Source organism: Gopherus flavomarginatus, chromosome 4 (genome assembly GCF_025201925.1).
Source record: "Gopherus flavomarginatus isolate rGopFla2 chromosome 4, rGopFla2.mat.asm, whole genome shotgun sequence".
NCBI classification, from domain to species: domain Eukaryota; kingdom Metazoa; phylum Chordata; order Testudines; family Testudinidae; genus Gopherus; species Gopherus flavomarginatus.
The window spans coordinates 51,497,121-51,521,576 of record NC_066620.1 but is presented as its reverse complement, the minus strand read 5'-3'; the positions used below and the strand labels follow the sequence as shown (position 1 = coordinate 51,521,576).

Sequence of the window (24,456 nt, the reverse complement as noted above, 5' to 3'; positions counted from 1 at the left end):
GTGCTGCAGCCATGTTGTAATTCACCTATAATAAGGCATATGAGGAAAGATTCTATCAACAAGGAACGTCTTAAAATGTCACTTCCTGAATTTCCCGAACAAGGAAAACATTAAATGATGCCATTAAAGTCAGTTGTCTAAAATGCATATGCAAACTAACTCCAATTTGGATTAAAAGCTGTAGGATAGCATTTCTGCTTCAGTAAATATGAACATGTGAGTGTTTTGACAACCAAAAAATTATAGTTACTATATTGATTCCCAGACTGTCCAACTACATGAGACCTATCATTATAGATTAAACTCATGGTGATTGGTAGGTTCTTAATATAAAACTGCATACTTAATATAAATACTGACTAAGATATTTCAAAGCATTTGCAAATAAATAAAAATAAAAAATAACTGAAAACAAAAAAATATAAGGCTTTAGAACTGTGCTGTTAAAAAGCATGTTGTGAATTATTTATCAGTTTTTACAAAGGTGGAAACAAAAATCAAATAGTTATAACAGTTGTAATATTTCTTTTTACCTATTTGTATGCTTTCAGCAAAAAATGTAAATACAACACTATTTTTTCCCTGTCTTTGAAATGGTCATAGAGTATGATAACAGTTTGGAGATCATTACTAAGTAGAAATAAAACTATTAAGTTCTCACATTCACTAACAGCTGCTATGATATTTTGAGAAAGGATGTGCTATACCCCATCTTGTTTATTCAAGAGGAAATATAGTAAACCAATATTCACCCTAATTGTTTATTCTTTCCTCAATAGGATATCAAGTAGTTATATAGTCAGATTCTAATCTTTTTGTGATTTTTTTTAAAGTAACAGTGTACACAAACCTGTGTATAAGTCTGAGCAATTTATAATTAAATATGGTGTACCCATAAAACACAAGGAAACTAGCTTTTTAACAGATAATTTGGAACAGGCTCAACATATTTTCCATTAACACTTGAAGAGGCAATTCACCATCAAGGTGATTTCTTGGGAGGACTTGGTATAACAATTTGTAGGCTTGCCCTGTCATTGGTGATCACATTTCAAGAAAAATAGTATTTTTCCCTCTCCAGTGCACTGCTGCAGTGATAGGCTGAATGCACATCCTAGCAGGGCTATCATCCTTATATTCGGATTGTCATATAAAGTGTGTTTATATACAAAGTTTGATACAGTCCAAGTAGGAAAATCAATTAAGTGCTAAGAAGAAGTAACAGATTCTGAGATGAAAGATTCTTAGACTTTCAACGGCATGAAGGTGTTTTCCATTTTGTTAAGTGTCTTCCACAGCATTTCCTGCTTATATGATTATCTTGTGTACAGTATAGTTATGCACAACATAATATATATCCAAGAAATAAATTTGTAGATCACTTAAAGTGGTGATTAAAAAGAAAGAGTTCCTCTTTTAAAGGTAGTGATTATGAAAATCTGATCTTGGGCCTTTTTTGAGAGGGCCTCTTTCCCTAAAGACGTGGTGAGGAATGGAGTTTTTAGACTCTTTCCTGATGATAATGATCAGTAAAAGCAGCAGGTAGGTCAAGAAACTGCTCTTCTTTTCTATTAGCTCTCTGTTTTTGTAAGTGCCTCCTAATTGAAGCTTCATATTGATTTAGAATCAGTAGTTGGAAGGCTAGATGTCATATTGGGTTAATGGATATAGCTGTTCACCTCTAGAGATTTAGGTTGAAAACTGTCTAAGATCACATGTAAAAATGAGTTTGGTGGTCTCAGCTAAGTTTCTAGCTTATATGATGTATATTATCAAGAAATGCCCAGGATTGGAAAAGCAGAATTGCTGCTGGTCTGACTTGAGAAATATCAGCAAAAAATGTTTGGAGAAGCTTTTCTATAACCTACTTACACTATGCCTGCTGGCTTCAAACAATGCTACTTGTAACTCATTTTGTTTTAACTAAATCCAGACTTTGGTAAAAGAAAGTTCAATTATTGGCCTATGTGCATTTAACTGCAATGCAGTTTAATAAAAATAATTATGTTAAAATTCCAGAGTCTTAATCTGCTGACTGTAAAAGTGTAAAAGTTGGGAAAAGAACTGCTTTTTGCTTATTAATGATCTTAATTTCCAAATCAGACATCTGGTGGAAAACACAAAAACTAATATCGATGTGAGGAACCTTATTTAAAAAATCAAGAATTCATTTTTCCTTTTTACTGTCTCCCTTATGTTCAGTACCAAGTTGAAATGTTTGTAAGTATTACTGTTTTAAAACTGGAGCGATGGCAGGGGAGAAAGAGCAAGCATATCCTTAACGGACTGAAGGCTAGCTAGCTACAGTATTATCACTGTAGTCAAAAGAGGAATATGATTCTTTCTTTAAAGAAGCTTTGCTGGAGTAGAGGAGAAAAGCAATAAAAAAAATTCTGGGTTCTTTACACTTAGCAACATATTTACATAGGAAACAGATTTTGTAGGCTTGGATGTACACTTACAGGGAAAACATGCTTGAAAAGTGTGATTAAACATATCTTAATACTGTTACCACTGACACTATTTAAAGAGCTGATATGAACATGGTATCTATACTGTTAAAACATTTAAAAAGAAAAAAAATTCTAATTCATTTTAATTGCATCCTCACTGACCCTCTAAACTGTGTAAATGTCCAGAAGACTGATTCTCCTCACTCAGGGTACAAAGAAGTCCCATTGACAGAATCAGGCCATGGTTTAGCAGGAATTGGTTTGTGATAACTTTGTTTTCTTTCATCCACTTTAACCTAAGTCCACTGGGAGATTACATAAATTCAGAATCCTTTGCTTCCCAAAACTGACAAGAACTTACAAAACCGCCAAGAAGCAATTGTTCAATTGTCTTTTTTCCATTTCATGCTTTGTGACCGATGCTCTACACGACTGAAGCTTTTAAGCTTTTGACATCCCATCCTGTATTGAATTCCTTCCATTGAACTTATATATATACTGTTAAAAGTTTTGAGAAACATCACATCCTATTGTGTTAGGAATTAGAAAGACTTGAGATTTTTTTTACAAATTAGAGAATGATGAAAATATCTATGGAAACTATAGCTCTTTGCTCATTTTTAAAACTGAGCAGAAAATGGAAGAAGAAAAGCATTTGTTAATATTTCAAATTTTTGTTGAGATTTTCAGTAGTATTCACTTAGGTGTTTCATATTTATTCTTCTACCAGATCAGAAAAAGCAGTAAATGAAACAGGATATCTTTTGCACATATTGCAGGTAATGTGGTATTTATCAGAAGCATATTCCCCCCAATAATTGTAGGCCCTTATTCCATAAAGTGTGAAGCACTGGCTGAGAGGTGCTGAGTGTCCTTAACCTCAATTGACTTCAAAGAGAGTTGAAAAAGCTCCGTATCTTGTAGAATCTGGCCTTTAAAGATTAAAGCCATTATACTACTTGAAGTCCTGAATCAATGCCCATCAGAGTTATTGGAAATGTTCCCATTGAATTCAATGAACTTTGGACCAGGCCCAATGCTTTCTGATTTTCATAAAATAACAATCTAGAAAACTATCACTTTGCTGAATATTACAGTGACTCACCTTGTTTGCTACCCATTTCTCATGATGTTCTTCTCGGAAATGTTTGATTCCATAAGTCATTTGGCCATATTTACTTGCTGTATGAATTAATGGGTCATATTCCTGGTTTTTATGACATGAAGAAAATGGCAAAAATCTGAAAGATAAAAACATTCGTATATTTATTACTACACTGCTATGGTTGCAGTAGGTAGTATTTTAAATCAGAGGTATAAATGCTGTGAGATATGAGCAGAACATATACCCAACAAACTTTCCACTAACTTGTTCATGTCCTCCTCTCAGTGTTGCAATAGAGCTAATGCATTTTCTCTCCCAGGCTCTTCACTTTTTGAAAGAAGTGGTGCCACATTAGAGAATCATACAGTTATGATATGATGGAATGTAAACATTTATGTGAAGTTGTAACTTTGGTTTATTTGCATAACCAGGTGATTGCTTGGATGTTTCCCAGCCACTGTATTTAAACTGTAGCTAATTTTAGAAATTACATCCCAAACTCTGAGGGCCCAATTCAGCTACTCTTACTCACTCTAAGTAGTAACATGCTACACTAATAATCACATTAATTACAATGTATTTGTAGACCATAGATTAAAAAAATGTCTGTTGCTTTTGATAAAATCACCAATGATGTACCTTAATCACAAGATTGCTTAATTGTATTGAACAGTAATAGTTAAGGGCATAATTCTGCCACCATTAATAATATTGAGGGGAACTCCCTGATAAGGGACCCATGCTGCCAGTGCCTGGGGCTACAAGGGGCACAAGTCTGACATGGAGGGAGAGGGCTTTAATATAGTTGTCCCTAACCTCCCACGGGCATTTGCAGGTTTTCTAGACAGGTCCCACTGTCTGTTGCGCAAAGGCATGTGGTAAGGGACACCTAACAAAGATTTCCTATTCCTAAATCCCCTGCCATACATTTCATCATAGGAGCAGATGATCTGGTTCAGATTTATCACATTTTAATATAGATTAAAATCCTGTGAGATATGCCATTGCTGGTGTTCTGAAAAGCAGCAGATATTCTTTATTCTATGTTATGGTAGTTAATTGATTAGATTGCTAGAATTAAAAGCACGTGTTTCAGATGTTTAGAACATTATTTTGCCTGAGCTGTCATGAAGATAATATAGCTAATTTTAAAAATTTGAAAAGAAAGTTGGAAGCTTATGTGAAGGCCACAGTCCCCATGAGATTTAGGTTGTTAAAACAAGGAGTTCGATAAAGTGGGGATGTGACCAACTTGTCTCAGCAGCACCTCCTTATGACCCAGCAGGGCACAACGCACCCTGCTGTGGGTCCCCAACAGTTGGGTGTTGCCCCTCACAGATCCAGTGCTGGGCTTCCTTAATCTTCTGGCTATTGTACACCTGAGTCCTACCCCTTCTGGGGTGTTAAAGTCCAAAACAAAAAAAAGGAAAACAGTAAACTTATAAATTAGGGTTGTCCATGGATTTGTCAGCAGGACCCCACCGTATTGGTCCAGGCTTGTCTCTGTGCAACTAGCTCCTTTTTATCAGCCTTCCTGGGCCTATTCATTCCATCCACTAAATGGTTCATCCATAAAATAAGCTGCCTCAGGCTCTAGGCTGGAATGAGGCTTACCTCATCAAGGAAGTAGCAGAGCCCCTATTCTCCTTACTGGTCAGTCCTGAACTGGACTAGGTCTCCTTTTCACTCCCGCCTTCACTCCTGACATTGGCTAAAGGTGTAGTGAGGTGGGGTCAGTTGCGTCCACAGGCTCTCCTTAGACTTCTCATTGCCAGGGTGGGGCCTGTCTGCCCCCTCACACAGCCTTCCCTCCACTGCCAGTTCCCCTCCCTCACCAGCTCCCCTCCATCCTGAAACAAAAAGTCTGCATTTCAATCAGCAGTCTCTGGATCTGAAATGAGAAGGGCTGGAAGGACAGGTACCATCTCATGAATCAGGGTCTGGTGTCTTTCTGTGAATAGGATGAACTTATTGCTAGAAGGTAATATGTGAGTGCCTCCATGGCCCATTTCACAACTAAGCCCTCTTTTTCTTTATTATAATGGTGAGTAGGCTTTTTCTCTTGGGAACAGTTTTTGGCTTAGGTAGAGGACAGGATATGAATTAGCAGGGAGTGTTGTAGGAAAGACATGAGAAGTAATTCTTCCGCTCTACTTTGCTTTGCTTAGGCCTCAACTGGAATATTGTGTCCAGTTCTGGGTGCCACATTTCAGGAAGGATGTTGACAAATTGGAGAGAGTCAGGAGAAGAGCAACAAAAATGATTGAAGGTCTAGAAAACATGACCTATGAGGGAAGATTGAAAAAAAATGGGTTTGTTTAGTCGGGAAAAGAGAAGACTGAGAGGGGACATGTTTTCAAGTATTTAAAAGGTTTTCAAGTATGTAAAAGGTTGTTACAAGGAGGAGGAAGAAAAATTGTTTTTCTTAACCTCTGAGGATTGGACAAGAAGCAATGGGCTTAAATTGTAGCAATGAGGTTTAGGCTGGATATTAGGAAAAACTTCCTGTCAGGGCAGTTCAGCACTGGAATAAATTGCCTAGGGAGGTTGTGGAATCTCCATCATTGGAGACTTTTAAGAGCAGGTTAGATAATTAGTTCTGCCATTAGTGCAGGGGACTGGACTAGATGACCTCTCAAGATCCCTTTCAGATATATGATTCTGTGTCCTGCTGTTGATTTCCTGGGACAAGACTGCTCCCAATCTGACTTTGGAGGGATCAGTCTGTAGAAGAAATTCCTTGTTGAAATCTGGGCTGTATGAGGTGAACTCTCTGCAGAGGTTAGCATTTAGGAACTGAAAGGATTTCTCACAGCCTTCCATCCTGTGAGAAAGCCAACAGATCTTTTTTGAGCTCCTGTCTTTGGGCAGATTGATGAGGGAGCCACAATGGATAAGAATCCCCGGTACAAACCAGCAGTAGTATCCTGCCATTCCCAGAAACCTGTGCACCTGCTTCTTTGAAGTTATAGTAGGGCAGGTCCTTAAGGCCTGGACCTTGTCCACCAGAGGCTGTACCTGACTCTTCACCAAGGTATACCTCAGGTAGGTTGTCTCATCTTTGTGTATGCCACATTTGGCAGGGTTTGCCATTAGTCTGGCACTGGAATACAGCAGCTATCTGTGTCAGGTGATCCTCCCAGTGCCAGCTATTAATCACAACATCACTGAGGTAGGCAGTGGCACAACTATTGTGGGGCTGGAAAATGATCCATTAACCATTCAAAAGTTGCTGAAGCCTTTTGTAAGCCAAATGGCATAGTCCAGAACTGATAAAGCCAAAAGGATGGCAAAGCCCATTTTCCCCCAAGACTTTGGCATGAATGGAATTTGCCAGTATCCTTTGGTAAGATCCAGGGTGGTAATATTTGGCCCAGCTGGTCTAGCAGCTCATGAACACACAGCATGTATTATGCATCAATTTTTGATACAGCATTGACTCTTCTAACGTCAGAGTAAAATCAGGTGGTCCCGTCTGGCTTAGGGACCAATGCTATTGGACTTCTCCAGTCACTACAGGATTCCTAAAGTCCTTCTTTATTGGTATTTACTGATTTTTCTTTGAAAAATTCCTGGGTTTTTTAAAAAAGCCAATTTTGGGTTTAACCAATTTTAACCTGGATTTTGGCCATTTTTCATAGAGGAAGTGAACAGAGCCATACTGAAGGGCCGGCAGTGGGAGCAGGGGGCTCTGTCTGGCAATGGAGCCAGTGTTCATAGGTTGAAACATTTCACTCCCATCCTGACTCCATCCCTACAGCGTGGTCCCGTCCGTTCACTTTGTGTAGTGAAAGAGTGAGATGGGCAAGTAGCTGGATCCTAACAGCTGAGACTGCCCACTGCTGAGCGACAGGCCCATAGGAAGCAGAAGGCTGCACTCTGTGAGAACTGGCTCCCTTGCCAGACAGACTCCCCTCTCCACCCCAGCCCTTCAGCACAAGAGTGGTCTTAGCTGCTGGGACCTGGCTCCTTGCCCATCTTGCTCCCCCACTGCAGCTGGACAAAGCCTGCAGTGGGAAGAGGATGGAGCTGTGCTGAAGGGCTAGGATCCAGGGAGGTTCTGTCTGGCAGGGAAACAAGCACTTACAGGTGCAGCTTTCTGTTCCCCTCATGGCCCTGGTCCTTCAGCATGCCCGTTTGCTTCTTTGCATGGGGATGGGAGGAGTAAGCCAGAGAGAGGGCGGAAGGCTTCCTCAGCTGCCACATGGTGAGTGCCCCCTCCTTGGCCTCTGTGAGTACTGGGCACCTTTCCTCCCTGGCCCCGGTGAGTACCGGGCACCTCTCCACACACACACACACACACACACATACTACCCTTCATTTTCCGTTTATACCAATTTTCTTCTGCTTTTAAACTTTTAATAAATCCCAATATAGTTCCAGGAAATTAAAAATAAAATAAATAACTGAAAAAAGGGCTTTAGGGATTCCTAAATTTCTCTCAAGGTCCAACATAGATTGTAATTTTTGCTTCATGGGTTCACTCATCTTCTGGGAAAGTGGCCGCAGCTTTTCCTTTCCTTCCTTCAACATCCAAATTGAGCCAGGACACCATGTGAGATGGGTTCGTCCAGATGGGGTGGAAAGTACTGTTGGGTAGGCAGTGATCAACTGTTGAGCTTGGACCCTCTGCTCTGGTATGAAGTTGCCCACAGTACAGACCATCCCGAGTCCTGAGATATTGGCTGTCTGCAACCCTAACTCTGATTCCAGAGAAAAGGGAGCTATAAATAGGCCTTCCATGGCTTCAGGAAATTGGTATGGTTGGTTTATTTGGTTTGTCTTTTGTCCAGCTGCCTGATTTCGTAATTCATTGTCCCTACCTGGCAGACAATCATGTAAGGGCTCTGCCAGTTGGCCAACAGTTTTGACTTCAAGCTAGGGAACAATGAGAGTACCTGGTCTCCAGGTCTGAACATTTGGAGGAGAGTCCCTTTATTATATGTTGTTTCTTGGGCACTCTGGAAATAGGAGATTCTCCCTGTTGAAGATGCCTATAGCTGCTAGCCTATTGTGAAGGGAGAGGATGTATTGTACCACACTGTCAGCCCCACTGGTCTGTTCGTCCTACATTTCTTGTATTAAGTCCAGAATCCCCCTGCAGTTGCCTCCCATTCAACAGTTCAAACAGGGAGAAGCCTGTAGATGACTGCGGCACCTCCCAAACAACAAATGGGAGGGCAGTAGGGAGGTAACTGGTTCCAGTGTTGGGTGTCTGGGGCAAAAAATTTTTAACATGTCTTTTAGTGTCCCATTGAAACATTCTACCAAAGCATCCGTTTGGGACAGAAGTTCAGAGGGACTTAATCTTCAGAAATCAGCACAATTCTATTAGTACCTGGGACATAAAATTGGTTTCTTGGTCCATTAGAATCTCCTGAGGCACCCCTACCTGCACAAAGATCATCATTAGCTTGGCTGAGATGGCTTTGGTGTTTGTGAAACATCATGGCATGGCCTCAGGATATCTGGTACTGTAATCCACAGTTGCCAAGATATATTGATACCTGCCCCAAGCATGTCCATTCTGATCCTCTCAAATGGCATGCCAACCTGGGGAGTCTTCACCACTCCCCATCTGAAGGTTGTTGACACTTCGAGGAAAAGCCATAGCAGTCCGGAAACTCCTTATATATCCCCGGCCAGAAAAACTGGGCCAGGATCGAGGCTATCAATTTTTTTCTAGCCCAGGTGTCCAGCAAATTGTATTGCATGGACAAAACACAAGATTTCTCTGTAGTGGGATCAGGGCACCAGGAGTTGGGCTCTGATCTCCTCTGTTCAGTGATATTTTTCTAACAGTACAACCACTCACTCTGGGTTTCAAACTGGAGGGATATCTCAGCTTGCTGGGGGGTCCATTATCTCCCCATTAACAACAACCATCTGTGCGTACACCAAGCTCAAAGTCTCATCTTCCTTTGCTCTTCAATAAAGTTGGAGAACCTAGTCAGGCTCTCAAATTCAGGTAAAGGGGTAACCTCTAACTCTAGATGGGACTTGGGTTCTAAAGAAGTATCTAGCTGCTTGGAACTCCCCTTATCCAGCTCGGCTATATCTCCTATAGCAACGAGGCCTGCTTGATCCCAAACAGTCATCTGTGAGGATACTGATAACAGAGTCTTCATGTTTTAAGAGGATCCCAAGAACTCCTTCAAGAGGTCCCCTGAGGTTCCCACTCTCAGATAATAATGACTAGGTAAGCGTGAGAGGCAGCCAGACTGACCATTAGTGGTCATGTATATTCAGCAGTTAGCTGAATTAGGGTGCGAGTATATGGCTTTATGCCTTCATGCACTGTAAGTAGATGGTGCCCCAGGGAAGTCCTGGAACAGATTTCCTCACAAGGGTTTGGCTGCACCCTGAGTTCAGTAGGCCCATTATGTCTGTCCCATTTACTTTAACTGGGATGGTTGGTTTAGCTGAGCCTGGCTATTATGCTCAAGCCTCTGTAGTCCAGACTTGCTCATAACTGTATTTCATAAACAGGCAGTCCTTGTACCAGTGTCTGAGGCAGCGACGTGAAAAACAGACATCCATCCAAGGTTTTGCTGCTGGTAACAGATCCTCCCCCACTCCCTGGGTGGACCCTTCTGAGTGGGTCCTCCCTGTTCCTGAACCCAGGATTTTCCCTTTTTGAGATCAGTGTGAGTCAGAGGATTCTTGAGCTGGGTCCCAGCCAGGCTGCTGCAGTTCCTTGGTCCAAGTTGTCCATGACCCCATGGCTTCCTAGACTTCCTCAATCCTGGTGGGGCTCTTCAGGACTCTGACTTTGGCTCCACGGTGTCTCTCTCTGACTGTCATTGTAGCAGTCCTAAATGCCATATATTTATTCAATAGCTGGATGGTGTCGGCCATTGTCATGGGCCAGTGACATAGAACCCAATCTTTTCCCCTGGTGGGAAAATCAGCATTATTTGTTCAAGCAAAATGATTTCTGCTACTTGAATCCCCATCTCTGTCTGAAATATGAGTCACTGCCAACACCAGTCTTGCAATTTCTGTGCCAACATGTGGGAATGGGGCTCCTGGAGGATATCAATTCTCCAAAATCAATGAAGGAACATTTCCTGTAAGATAACCAGTATGTCAAAATGATTGCTTTGACTTGTACATAATCTTGTGATGTCACTGAGTCTAATCCACATTAGGCTGCTTGCATTGTCTGGTCAAGTACCACCTGCTCAAGTGTTTTGAGAAAGGTCTCTGCATCATCTTCAGGTCCCATCTTTGGTAGTTTTCTGGTACTGGGGCTCTTGCCAGATCTGTGCCAGTAGGCCCAGTCATTGTGGATGGCCACAGTATGGTCACAATCTGCTGCATTTGCTTTTATTGCTGCTGGGCAGCTACATCCCAGATCAGCTGCTTTGCTTGATGGTCACCTGCTGGATGAGTTGCTATTGCTGCTGTTGGCACTGAGCATTCTGCTCTGCCACCCAGTAGTTACTCCACATCCATACTACGGAAGAGGAATTTTTTTCTGGGGTTTGGGAGGTGGTGGTTGTTGGGTTTTTGTTTTTTAAGTCCTGACCTGCTCCCTTCCACAGGGGCTAGAGTGTGCCTCCATTCAATATCAAATTTGTAACCAGGTTGTCGCAGTGGCACCCCTTTGTACTCTGGCAAGGGCGCTATTTAGCCTGCTGCGAGTCTCAGATGGTCAGGTGTCACTCCTTACAAGTCCGGTATTTTGGTGCCTTAGCCTTCTTGCCTTTTCTCGGGCTTTTAGAGTCCAAAAAAAAAAAGGGAAAACAGTGAAGTTAAAAATCAAGGTCATTTATGGATTCATCAACAGGATCCCACCCTACTGCTCCATACTTGTCTCCCTGTGTTTTGTTTCTTTATATTGAATCCTAGTCATCCTATCCTCCAAATGGCTCATCTAGGTAACAGGCTGCCTCAGGCTCTGGACTGGAAGCAGGCTTCTCTCATTTAGGAAGTGGCAAAGCTCTGCTCTCCATACTGGTCAGCCCATCACATGGCAGTAAAACTATTACTTCTGTCTATGGAGTGCTAAATGTGTTTTTAAAAATCATTTATTGGGGGAAATCAATATTTTAGCAACTGTAAATTTTATCAATGAACCTTCCAGCCACTCTCCCCTTCAGAAAAATAAAGTTTGAGTATCTCACTAGTAACATCAATTTATCCCATCCAGCATCCCAACAAATGTTATATAAAATTAACAAAACAAAAACACAGAGGTACCAAAGCTTTGAATAATACAAAGCTACAGAAGTATGTGTACACTCATGGGACAGGTAGCTCTCATATAAGACAGATTATGGTACTTGTAATGCTAATTTGCACATGGGATGGACATCACACGCACAAAAAATTAATGTGGCCCCAGTGTCCCAGAGTATACACAGAAGGTGCTGAGAGCCGGCTGCTCCATTTACAGTTTTTTTATCACTTCTGAATTGCATTTTAATAGTACATTTTTCTTTTGTTCAGACATGAAAGAAAATTGGCTTTCTCAGGGGATTGGATGGCTGAGAAGACAAGGCTAGCAGTTTAGGGATTTTCCCATATATGCATGGAATTTAGTTTAGCCATAACATTCATAATTCAGTATGAATACAGTGTCTGTAAAGCCTATATACTAGACAGATTTTAAAAATGTGTAAAATACCATTTATTGAGAAAAGTGGAAGATAAACTCAATGAAAATGATTATGTTCACAGTTTACGATCTTAAGTTATAACCAAATATAGTTATATACAAATCCATATATAGTTATACACAGATCTTTTAAAAGATCATGGTTTCAATTTAGATCACTGTTCAAATCTTGCCTTTTATTTTATTTTTTTCTCAAATAGTCTCTCAGAATAAGCCAAATTCTATGTATCTTGATTTAGAGATCAAACAATATTCTTATTATGTAAGAAATGATACATAATAGAACATGTATGTGGTTTAGTATCATAAATGCATATTTCATGTGCTGTGTTCTACTGAATATCTTAAACCAGATAAGTGTATACATACATTTTTATGTGTGACATTAAGTGCACACTCTGGATTATGTCTCTCTACTTGGAAATGATTAATAACATATTTATTAGTTTTTGAGTAATAATAATAGACTTTAAAAATTGTAGATAGATAGAATGGCATAAAACAAACTGTTGCTTTCATTATGTCCCCAATTCTGTAGTCAAATCCATGAGGGTGGCTCCTTACGCCTATGTCGATCAGAATGTAGAATGATCTATATTTGCAAAATTGAAGTCCTCTTACATCCAGCAAGAATCTCTGATATTCATTGTATATTCATTTCAATAAAGAATGTGTTTTAAAAATACTATATATTAGTATTAAAATAGAGTAGAATAACTAGAATATGCCATGGGAATCATACAAAGAATATTCTACCTTCACAGCAGAACTTCAGAACAAACAAGTATAACAAACAGCAATAATATTGCAATATAGACTGAAGTAGAGATTTGTAGCTTCACGTATATGTTTGACACAGCTTCTCTCAAAATTAGCAATAATGTATATTCTGAACTAAGTAGAATAGGGGAGGGGTTATAGAAGAAAATGAAAACATCCAGAGAAAATTAAATCCAGACAGAGATATCAATGTTGTTAGTTAATGGCACAAGTTTAGACTTAATAGGTCTATTCAAGCAAAGATCTGAAGAGCTCATTCTGGCAGATTTCTAACATCTGGGTTCCAGCCTCCTAGGATAACTATGGTGGAACTCCACAAGCTCTTGAAGGTTTTTGATGGCTAAAGGCAGTGGTAGCAGGATGGAGCAGGAGCCAGCTCCTCTCTTGGCAATCATATGCTCCATGTTGCTGACTGAGAGAGAACTGAAGGCTTCCCAAATAAATAAGGCAATAATTAAAAATGAAATATTATTGCTCAAAAACTCACTAAGGGATATTCCAAAAGAAACAAAAACTCTAAGGTATGGTGGGAGAATTTTGACCAAAAAGTTTGCCCTCCTAGAGGCAAAATCCTAGCAATGATACTTTGTAAATGCACTGAGTACCAGGTTCCTACCTTGCAGAGATGACTTTGACTGTCCCATTACCATCAAAGGCTATCCACACTTGGTGTTGTGTTGGATCTATGCTGTAGCACAGATGGTGGGGTTTTAGTTTGTTTGTTTCTTTGTTTACGCTCTTGTCCTTGAGAAGACAGTTGAGTAGGATAGGGGCCTTTTTCCATAACACAGCCAGGCCTTAGGTCGTGATGCCCTGGTAATCTATGATTCTGAGTGCTGCAGCCACAAATTGATCATCTTGATGGCCAGATAAATGCCAGCACTGTAGCTCAAAGTAGTGGAATGCAGTAACATGACAGTGGCCAGTCTTCCCTCGAGCCTCAACTTCCAAGTTCTCATGTGGAGGTGTGGGGATATCCCCAGAGAGGATTTTTTATTAACTGTCTTTAAGGCATATTTAGCTTTGAGGCACCCTTTTCAGCAGCCAACACAAAATAGGGTGAAATAGCATGGGAACAGTCATGACTGGACACACGCAATCCTGCCTCAGATAACTCCTCAGTGGTGCACCTATAGATTCCTGAACATGTCGTAGCCAACTTCCTTAAAAATTCCTTTTCTTTCTCCCTTCATACTGTTCCTCTCTCTACTCCAGTGGTTCCCAAACTGGGGTTTGTGAAATTTTACAGGGGGTTTTCGGGGGGAAAAAATTCCCTCATGGTGGACAGAGCTGTCCCCAGGAACCCCAGGCAGCACAAGGCCAGCAGCCCGGAGCCCCTGGACTTCTAAGAGCTAAGCAGATCAAAGCAAGCATATCTACCACACTGAGGAGATTTAAACTTCAAGACTTATAAGAAATGGAAAGAGAAGTGGATATTCTTTGCTGTTTTTAAAATTAAATAGACAGCTTAAAATTATTATGAAGAACAAGTTTAAGCTTTGTAGTAATGTGCGTTTTCTGCCTGGACTGCTCAAGACCTGAATGCTTGTGTAGGAGGAACTCTTTGAGTTGGCTTCTTAAATATCTTCATGCTGTTTAACATCTGATACTCCTTCATGAAACATAGGATCTTTGTCTTATAACAGGCTTATTGAAAGTGATGCAAGCTATGAAAGTGAGATCTTGGAAGAGTGTTGCCATTTTCATAATGTAATAAAAATACTGTAATTATAAATACTAATAATAAATAGAGTGTAATAAGCATGTCATAGAAACAAATGTTATATCTCCAAGATCACTGCTTTTATCATTTATACTCAAGTAAAGGAGAAAATCCCTGGAAATATTCATTTTTAGGAGTGGGTTCACGAGACTTGACATTTTAGTGAAAGGGGTTCACGGATTGTTAAAGTTTGGGAACCACTGCTCTACTCTGTGTGTAGTTTTTCCATATCTCCACTCTTTCTCCATCCTCCCTCCACATATTCTCTCCTTTCTTCTACTTCCTCACCCTTTTTCTTCATTCCTTCTTGTCTCTCTCACTCCCTTATCTCTTTCAGTACAGCAGCAGAAGATGGAAGAAAGGCCTTCTGGACCCAGTGGATTTTCCAGCTGGGATGGCAGGAATGACATCTCTAGCAGGATGCTGATCAGGACCTGACTCTGATTGCAATTTGACAGTGAGATAAGCTTCCTGGGCAGAAGCAAGAGGAATATGGGCTTGGCAGGTGTGCCATTGTCTGCTGAGAAGCACAGTCTCAGTTCTGTGTGGTGCCTACCAACAGGGGCACAACTCAGAAGCACTCATTTTCTCTTGTGTTTACACAGACGCAGTAGTGGTCCTGCAGTCCCTTCTGTGCATCTGCCTGTGAAAAGGTGGCTTGCTTCATGGACTAAAGATCCTGGGGGGCTAAGCCAACCCTGATTACAGGATGGGCTTCTCCTGGGAGGAAGCTGGTGATTCCTTTGTAAAAGGAGCCAGGTAGAAATGCTGAGATGGTCCAGCTGGGGAAGAGACTGCAGGGATCAAGCAAGGCTCCTTCAGGGCCCTGAGTAAGCAGGGAGGAAAGCCCTCCAAGCAGGAAGGCTTGGAAGGGACCTTGACTACAAGGGAGAAAATGAGGAAAGCAATTTTGGTTGAGACACAACCTGAATAATTGGGGAGGAGACTGGCTGAAGAAGAGCCTCAGAGAGGGTGGAAGGTTTTGTTTCAGTTAAAGACAGTTTTTAACTTTTATTTGGACAACTGTGACCCTGGAATGGGTGGACCAAGGACTGAGACAAGGCCAGAGCACCAAGTTACCTGACAGAGAAACCACCATGGGGTGACTAGTGATGGCTGCAACCCCATGGCTGGCTATGATGGAGCTTATCATGGTGAGTGGACTCTTTGGACTGACAAATGCTCGGTAACAGGCAAATACTCGATAACCTACTAGCAACAGAATCTTGGCCTGTACTCTGATGCCAGATTCCTTCATGCTTTGTCCACACTTCTGAGAAGGGTCTGATGCACTTCTACATTAACTGCAGGAAGCCACCTTGTCATTGGTGTTGCACTACCTTGGCATAATGAGGTACATTAAGAACAGAGAACTATGTAGGATTTTCATGCTTACCTTAGCTTCCTTTCTTTTGTAATTTCTAGTTAAACATTTAATATTATTTTAATGCATATTTTTGTGGTTCAATAATAGAAATGCTGCCAAAATCTAATCTATAGCTATGTGAACAGAACTGCAATAATTTTACCTAAACAGGTTCTCTGCACTCTATCTCAACTTCTTGTTCCAACTCAAATAAAACAGAATTATCTGTCAGTCTAAAAAAGACCATGAACAATTAGCTCCAGATAAACTGTTCAATACCATCTGGCACATATGAATTAATTATTTTTATGAAGAACTTCATGAATTTTCAGTTTTCAAAGTTGGGGCCAAATCTGAAGTTCTTCCTCCACCCATTCAGATGTACCCTCTTTGGGACACTGAGTACTATCACCTGTAGTAGTACCCCTTCTGCTTTTTACTCAGGGAAGGCAAGAAGCTCTGTGGCTGTTCTTACCCTAGCACAACTGTGCTGGGGCAGCCATAATTTGTCCAGTAATGAATGCATGTTAAAACAAGCTGTATTTACAACATAAAGACAGTATAATCTCTTGACGCATCTAGTCTGGTTACTAGTTGTGCTGAAAATTTTTTTATAGTGGGGTGCTGATGTTGGAAACCATGTATTTCAGGGGTTCTCAAACTGGGGGTCAGGACCCCTCAGGGGGTTGCAAGGTTATTACATGGGGGATTGCGAGCTGTCTGCCTCTGCCCAAACCCCACTTTGCCTTTAACTATGTGTTAAATATATAAAAAAGTGTTTTTCATTTATTAGGGGGGTTGCACTCAGAGGCTTGCTATGTGAAAGGGGTCACCAGTACAAAAGTTTGAGAACCACTGATGTATTTGGTGTTTGTTATTACTACTTCAAGTCGGGGGGTACAGAAGCACCCCCAGCATCCCTAGTTCCAGCAGCACTGCTGGTTACATCCAGTGTCATATAATTTGATAATTATATTATTATTCATTATTTAAGACACTGTATGCAATGCTACACTGTGTGTCCAGTTCACAGCTGTACTTATCATATAAATTCTTGTATTTTGTATTCTGATGTCAGTAAATCTTGGAATCGTCTGGTCATTTTTGTTTAATCCAGGTCTGCAGTGGAGTAAGGTAGCAGAAAAAAAGAATAACCTATTTCTTGTATGAAGCAAAAGTAACAGAGATCTCTTTTGCAGACAAATTCTAGAACTTCTTAATTATACACAGACTTATTATCTGCATCCCCAGTGTTATAAAGTACCAGAACTTCATTAGAAAAATTAAGATAGAAAAATGAAGGCACCACTTTGTAAATTTCCACTGGAAATTAGCTGGAAGAAGCAGAGGAATACTGGATCAAAAGAGGGTAATCATGCTTAACTGTGCCCTAGAGCACCCGCATGTATAATACGATTTACACAGTAACTACCTCTCCTATTACAGCTTGTTTGGAGTATTCTGTGTTAATGGGGTTAGCTAATTTAGTATTTTAACTTAAAAAGACTCTGCTGATTAATAAATGTTGCACACTGTGCTAGTAATTAAAATGAATGGAAGAGTTACAAATAGAAGTTGAATTGTTAAGGAAACATTATCTGAAAATATATGGTAATCCCTGTTTATCATAATACAATAACAGTCCAGAAAATATGCAAATTGCTAAAGTTGCAAAGCATATGAAAAACTAGACATAATTTGAAAAAAGTTTTTAGATGTGTAAGATCTTTATGACATAAAATGCAGTGGTTATTTCCATTGTAGCTAACTCAGAAATATAGTGAACTGTATCATCTGGACGTAAAACGTTGAAATAGTTTTTTATTTAAGAAAAAATCCTTCTCAAGCATTTAGCTGAATGCAAAATAACAGGTTCTTTAAATTTTGTTACCATTCATTCTAGGCCAACTCCTGACCCTCACGTTCTGTAGGCACAGGACCTATCTAGGTCACAAACTTTCTGTAAAAGAGAGGCTAGACCAGAATTGGGTAGTTGGACAAGATGTTCACTTTGAAAATTCTTTAGCAAAAAATTTAATGGATAAAATTTAATACTCAGAAAAACAGAAGAAATTCATCCTCTTGGAATGAGTATTAACCCTCCCTTAAAAGCAGACCAACCCACTGATGTTCATTGTTCAGGAAAGACATGTATCTGGCCCATAGATGGTGGAGTTTGAGCCCACCAAACAACTCCTGGATGTTGGTAGGAAAGACAGTCAGAACTCAGCAAAGAGAGATGGAATGCTCTGAACTATAATCACACTGAAAACAAAAGATGTGGAGAAGTGAGATCAGTGAGGGTTAATTTTTCTTATGTGACAGAACATGCTCATCTCTTGGGATAGAAAATTAAATAATAGAGGTATTTAGACAGCCCCCATTGCTGTGGTATCTCAGTGTCTAACTATCTTTATTACAGCTATCCTCATAAAGCCCTCCTGAGGTAGGGAAGAACTACAATCTCTGTTTTACAGATGAGGAACTGAAACACATTGAGCCTTAGTGACTTGCCTGAGGTCACATAGGAAGTCTGGGATGGGTGAAGAAACTGAAATCTGGTTTCTTCAAGCCCTAGGTTAGCACCCTAATCACTGGACTGTCTTTGCCCTCTCTTGTAAAACTATGTCTTTATTTATAAACCACAACTAACTCTGGAGGATTACGTGAACTTTAAAACAATCCTTTTGGGGGGCTCTTTGGAGCACAAGGCATGTGAACTGAGACATATTTCAGAAAAGTTACAGAAAAATTTAATTTCTGACCTTTAGAGAATTACATAAAATAAATACAACAGATCATCATTCTTGGGCTGATGTTGCTGTATGCAACTAAGAAAAGAACTTTACATGCTCAGTGTTCTAAATCTATTCATTCCAGCAAATAATGTCTCATGCCAGCCACTAGTCCATGCCACATGCCCCCCTACAGTTCCTCACATTTCCTTGTCAATTGCTGGAAATGGGCCATTTTCATTACCACTACAAACAGTTCTTTTTCTCTCCTGCTGATAATAGCTCACCTTAACTGATCACTCTCCTTATAGTGTGTATGGTAACACCCATTGTTTCATGTTCTCTGTGTGTGTATATATATATATATCTTCCTACTGTATTTTCCACTACATGCATCCGATGAAGTGGGCTGTAGCCCACGAAAGCTTATGCTCAAATAAATTTGTTAGTGTCTAATGTGCCACAAGTACTCCCGTTCTTTTTTCTGTAAAGTGAGTATCCCCTGTTGCTCCAATTTCCATTTCCTAGCTAAGTGGAAAGTAAAATCACTCCATCTCTATAAAAAGGAATGGCATTATTTTGGGGGGTGGAAGGGAGAGGGAGGAAGAGAAGAAGACTTCAACTCTGTGGGGAGAAGTGTGGGTCATTGGGCACTTTTGTGATGTACTTCTTCAGAGAACAATTATCAAGAAAGTCATTCTTATTGGGCCAGATACCCAAGTCATTCCATCACTACAATGTGGATAGATTCTAGTTGTATGTGGCCAGCAGAGAATTCCTTTCACACAGGGTAATGTTCTATTGGCTTAAGTATGTTGGAGGTAGTACAGCTGCTTCCGGTGTATAGAGATGAAGCAATATTCTGGTAGTGGGGAGGAGCGAGAGGACATGGCAGAGTGAGTGCAACTATGCTTATTCTCCACTAGTGCAGGTCCTTCAAGGAACTTACACCAGTGCCATAAGTGAGGCCAGGCTCTTAGCTGCTCTAACTTCTGACATAGCTGAGTAGCACAGGTCAGGGAGATCCCTGTGGCTCACATTCTCAGCTGCATCAGAACACTGCTTGGATATAGGGCATAGTTGAGCACTCTTTTTAAGATGCATTTCCCAACTAATTTCTAGTCTTGAAGACTAAAATGCTTCAGAGATGACATTATAAAATAAAAGATGAAACCAGAAACTGCAGTAGTCTAAAAATGAAGGCAGGTTTATCATATCCTGAGCTGTAATGTTTTAGATTATTTGAGTGGAAGGACAATATATGTTCACCCATTTTAAAATTGGATATAATAGATATAGGCAGAGCCCTGTGTACAGTAGATTATGCATCCACATAAATAGATTTCCATTCTTGTTGCCCCCCCTGGTGTGAAACAGATCAGGAACATCCCTAGCTCTTATATTTTTAGTCCTCTGAGACTCTAGCAGTTAGGCAAAAGACCCTCCCCTGTGCTCCCTTTCCACACTAGCTTGCTGCCTCAGCTCTCAGACCCTTCTCAATCAGTTCCTGAAATGCATGGGAAACAAGAATGCTCTTACAAATGCAAATATAACTTCAATGTAAAAGTATACCACTTGCAGCCACACCTTATCTTTGAAAAGAAACCTCAAAGTCTGAGGGCAGGTGAGTGGGAATCCTATGTGATATCTTCAAAGGGTGAGAATTACAGATAAGTAATTTTACCTTCTTCAGAGAGTGCCGAAGGAAAACCGCTGTTGTATGTTCACACTGACAGCTGCCTGCGCAATAGTGTGTTCACACTTGTGGCACTTGCAACGCTATTCGGAGTGGTGCACTCTGGGCAGCTATCCCACAGAGCACCTCCTTCTCTTCTGTCACTAAGACTTGTGGAAAGGTGGAAGGGGTCACAGGGTATCCTGGGTCCTGCACAATGCCCCATGATGCATTGCTTCGCATCTCAACAATCCCTGTACTTCCATCCACATTTGGCACCATCTTTCAACATCATGCACGTCTGGGATGACGAGCAGTGGCTGCAGAACTTTTGCATGAGGAAAGCCACATTCATAGGACTTTGTGATGAGCTTGCACCAGCCCTGCAGCATGAGGACACAAGAACGAGAGCTGCCCTGTCACTGGAGAAGCAATTGGTGATTGCACTGTGGAAGCTGGCTACTCCAGACTGCTACTGATCAGTCACTAACCATTTCGGAGTGGGAAAATCGACGGTTGGAGTCATGTTGATGAAAGTGTGCAGGGCCATTAATCGCATCCTGCTCCAAAACACTGTGACTCTGGGCAATGTGCATGAGATTGTGGATAGCTTTGCGTAAATGGGCTTCCCTAACTGTAGAGGGGCAATGGCATGCACATTCCAATTCTGACACCAGACCACCTAGCCACTGAATATATTAATTGCAAGGGGTATTTCTCAATGGTTCTCCAGGCGCTTGTGGATCACCGTAGCCATTTCACAGACATTAACGCAGACTGGTATGTAAAGGTGCATGATGCATGCATCTTTCAGAACACTGGCCCATTCAGGAAGCTGCAAGCAGGGACTTTCTTCCTGGACCAGAGGAGCACCATACGGGAAGTCAAAATGCAATCCTGGGAGACCCCGCCTACCCCTTAATGCCGTGGCTCATGAAGTCATACAAGGGTCAACTTGACAGCAGCAAGGAGCGGTTCAACAAGAGGCTGAGCAAGTGCAGAATGATTATGGAATGTGCATTCGGCCGTTTAAAAGCCCGCTGGTGATGCCTGTATGGGAAGCTGGACATGGCCCATGACAATATTCCTGTGCTTATAGCCATGTGCTGTAAGTTCCATAATATTTGTGAAGAGAAGGGTGAAAGCTTCACTCAGGGTTGGACTGCAGAGGCTCAGCGCCTGGAGGCTGCATTTGAACAGCCGGAGACCAGGGCTATTAGAGGGGCACAGAGTGGGGCCATAAGGATCAGGGATGCTTTGAGGTAGCAATTTGAAGCTGAAAGCCACTAATATTTGTTGCTATGCTCGGGATTGCAGTGATTGTAATGCTAGGAAGGAGATGATTGGTGCACATGATGCAAGAAGGGGCCTTAACGTAATTGTATGTTGCTCTGCAGTGCTCTTTTTGCTTTCACTTAATAGAATAAAGATTGATTTCAAACAAACACAATTCTTCCATTGAAAGACAACAACCAGAGGAGAGAGTCAAACGAATAAATTCATCAGCAGGGAGGGAGAGGGGGAATGGAAGGGATGGGGGAATAGAAGGTCTCAAGAGGAGGAAGGGTCCCGGGACAGCTACAGAGTTGTGTGTGTCCAGGGATTATACCCAACCTTCTCCTTTGGAGTATGATGCAGCGGGGCTGTACTTCAGCAGGGCCAAACTGCAGATTGATGGGTGTTGAGGGCAGTGGGTATTGGGAATCCACACTGCTGGACTGTGAGGAGGGAGGAGTAGAATGCTGCGGGCAGAGAGTGGAGCCAGGAGGTTGACAAGAGTGTGTTGGTGGTGTGGGGTGGGGGCACATGGGAAAGAGTTTTGTACCAGCGACTGCAGGGAAGGGCAGGCATGGAGCTGCTTGGTTTGAAGAGCTAGTATTGCCTGAAGCGTTTCTGCTTGGCGCTCCATAACTGTTAAGAGCTGCTCCGTGGCTGCTTTGTGGTATGCCACATTCTTGTTTCAGTCCTTCTTCTCACTGTCCCACCACTCCTTTAATTCCTTTTTCTCCGGGGTGGAGTGCATCATAACCTCATGCATAAAGTCCTCCTTAGTTCTTCTTGGATGCTTTCTAATTCTTTGCAATCGTTCTACCGCCGATAACAAAGAGGGAGACTGTGCTCCCAAGGTCATCTCTGTGAAGTTTAAGTAACATCTTACAGAAGCAGGATTGTTTGCAACACAGACAACACTGTTTCAGTGCTTTAAAATACAGCCAATACTCACACTCCTGTCACTAACTGGCTGACCCCAGGCAAGCATACATAAGCCACAAGACCCCCAAAGTGGTGAGTAGCTACAGGGGCAGGGTAAATCACTGTTCCCAGACTGTGCTGTACATTGGGCACCTGGCTCTTGGGTATTTGCAGAGAGCACTGTACGAGGGGCTTGATAATCATTCCTGTTCCCACACTTTCCACAGGAGGTGATCATTATGGAAGATATCTTGCTGCTGAGGGTGAGCAGAGAATCAAGAGAGGATCTTCTTCAAGCCTGCAGCTTCCGCCTTGACCCCTATGCGGCTAGCCTGTGTGCAGCTATAGTCCCCCACACTCTCCATGACAGCACAGCGGCCTGGGAAAGTTACTGTTAATGGGGCAAGAAACAAAGCAGCTCTGCCGAGGAACCTGCAGGAGCGGATTGCCCAGTATCTCTATGAGAGTTTCCTGGAGATCTCTGAGGGAGATTCCCATGAAGTGAGGGAGTGTATCAACAGCCTGTTCCACGGCTCAAACTAGGCATTAGATGGGAGACAAGCCTGCCTTCTGCAGCCCTCCTTCACCCAACAACTCGCTTCAGCAAGTCCCAAAATCAGATCCACTTATCAGGGGCCTCCTCTCCTGTTTGCGCTTCACCAAGCTCCAACTGCTGTGACTGGCTAGACTCCTCTGGGGTAGAAAAGAGCTCCTGACTGCATGCATCGCTGGCCTCCGGGTCATCCTCTGCCTCTGGTTCCCCCTCTCCCTCTTCATCCAAGATTGCTTCCTCCTGGCTCAGTCCACTCTCGACTGGCAACAAAGCCAATGAAGTATCCACAGGGAACTTTGCAGTGGAGGTGGGGTCACCACTGAGTATCACATCCAGCTCTTTGTAGAACGGGCAGCTCATGGGCACAGCACCGGAGCGGCAGTTTGCCTCCCATGCCTTGTGGTAGGCGTTCCACAGCTCCTTCATTTTGACCCTGCACTGCAATGTGTCCCGGTCATGGCCTTTTTCTATCATGCATCTAGAAATCTGTCCATAGGAATCATAATTCTGACAGTTGGAGTGTAACTGTGACTGCACTGCCTCCTCCCCCCAAATACCGATGAAGTCCAGCAGCTCAGCATTGCTCCAGGTGGGGGATCGCCTGGTGCGTGGAGTAGGTATGGCCACCTGGAAAGATGTGCTGAGACCACTGTACTCATCACTGAGCAAACACGAATGGGATTTTCAAATCTGCAAAGGAATGTATGGGGTGGGGCTGAAGGTTGGTCACCTGAGGGCAGGGCAATAGAGTTCAAACCGATGGCCAGAGAGGTGAGAACAGACATTGTGTGACACCTCCCTGGGGCCAATCGGAGTGCTGTAATCATCACGGTGTCTACACTGGCACTGCAGCGCTGTAGCAACGATGCAGAAAGCTCTACGCCCCTCGTTGAGATATTTTTTTTTAGGGTGCTGCATCTGTGCAGTTTCTGCGCACTAAGTGGCTTGGCAGTGTGTGCACCTCGGGTGTTACAGCGCTTAAAGCTGCTGTACTGCGCACAAACTTGCCAGTGTAGATGAGGCCTTAGAAAGTAAAAACCTGGAAGTATGTCTCACCTTCCACAAAAGTAAGCATTGACAATAAATGCCTTATCTCTCTTTTTTGGTGTTTTTCTTTCCAAAAGAGAAGAGTAATTCCATAAATAAGCACTATGTTGCAGAAATATAGTCTTAAAGTACTCAATTACATAGAAATGTACAGAACTTTGTCCGTTCATAAAAGATATCTCAGATAATAAACCATCAGTAAA

General features: G+C 41.9%; 1 protein-coding gene across 2 annotated transcripts in view; it reads right to left on the bottom strand.

Annotated features, from left to right (window-relative positions):
• The window catches only part of SPATA17 (spermatogenesis associated 17), a 163,325-nt gene that overhangs the window by 38,576 nt on the left and 100,293 nt on the right, over positions 1–24,456 (bottom strand). For both annotated transcript variants that reach the window (XM_050950250.1, XM_050950251.1), the window contains exon 9: positions 3,559–3,694. In XM_050950250.1, coding sequence (XP_050806207.1) covers positions 3,559–3,694 — 136 coding nt within the window. The remainder of the gene's footprint in view (positions 1–3,558; positions 3,695–24,456) is intronic.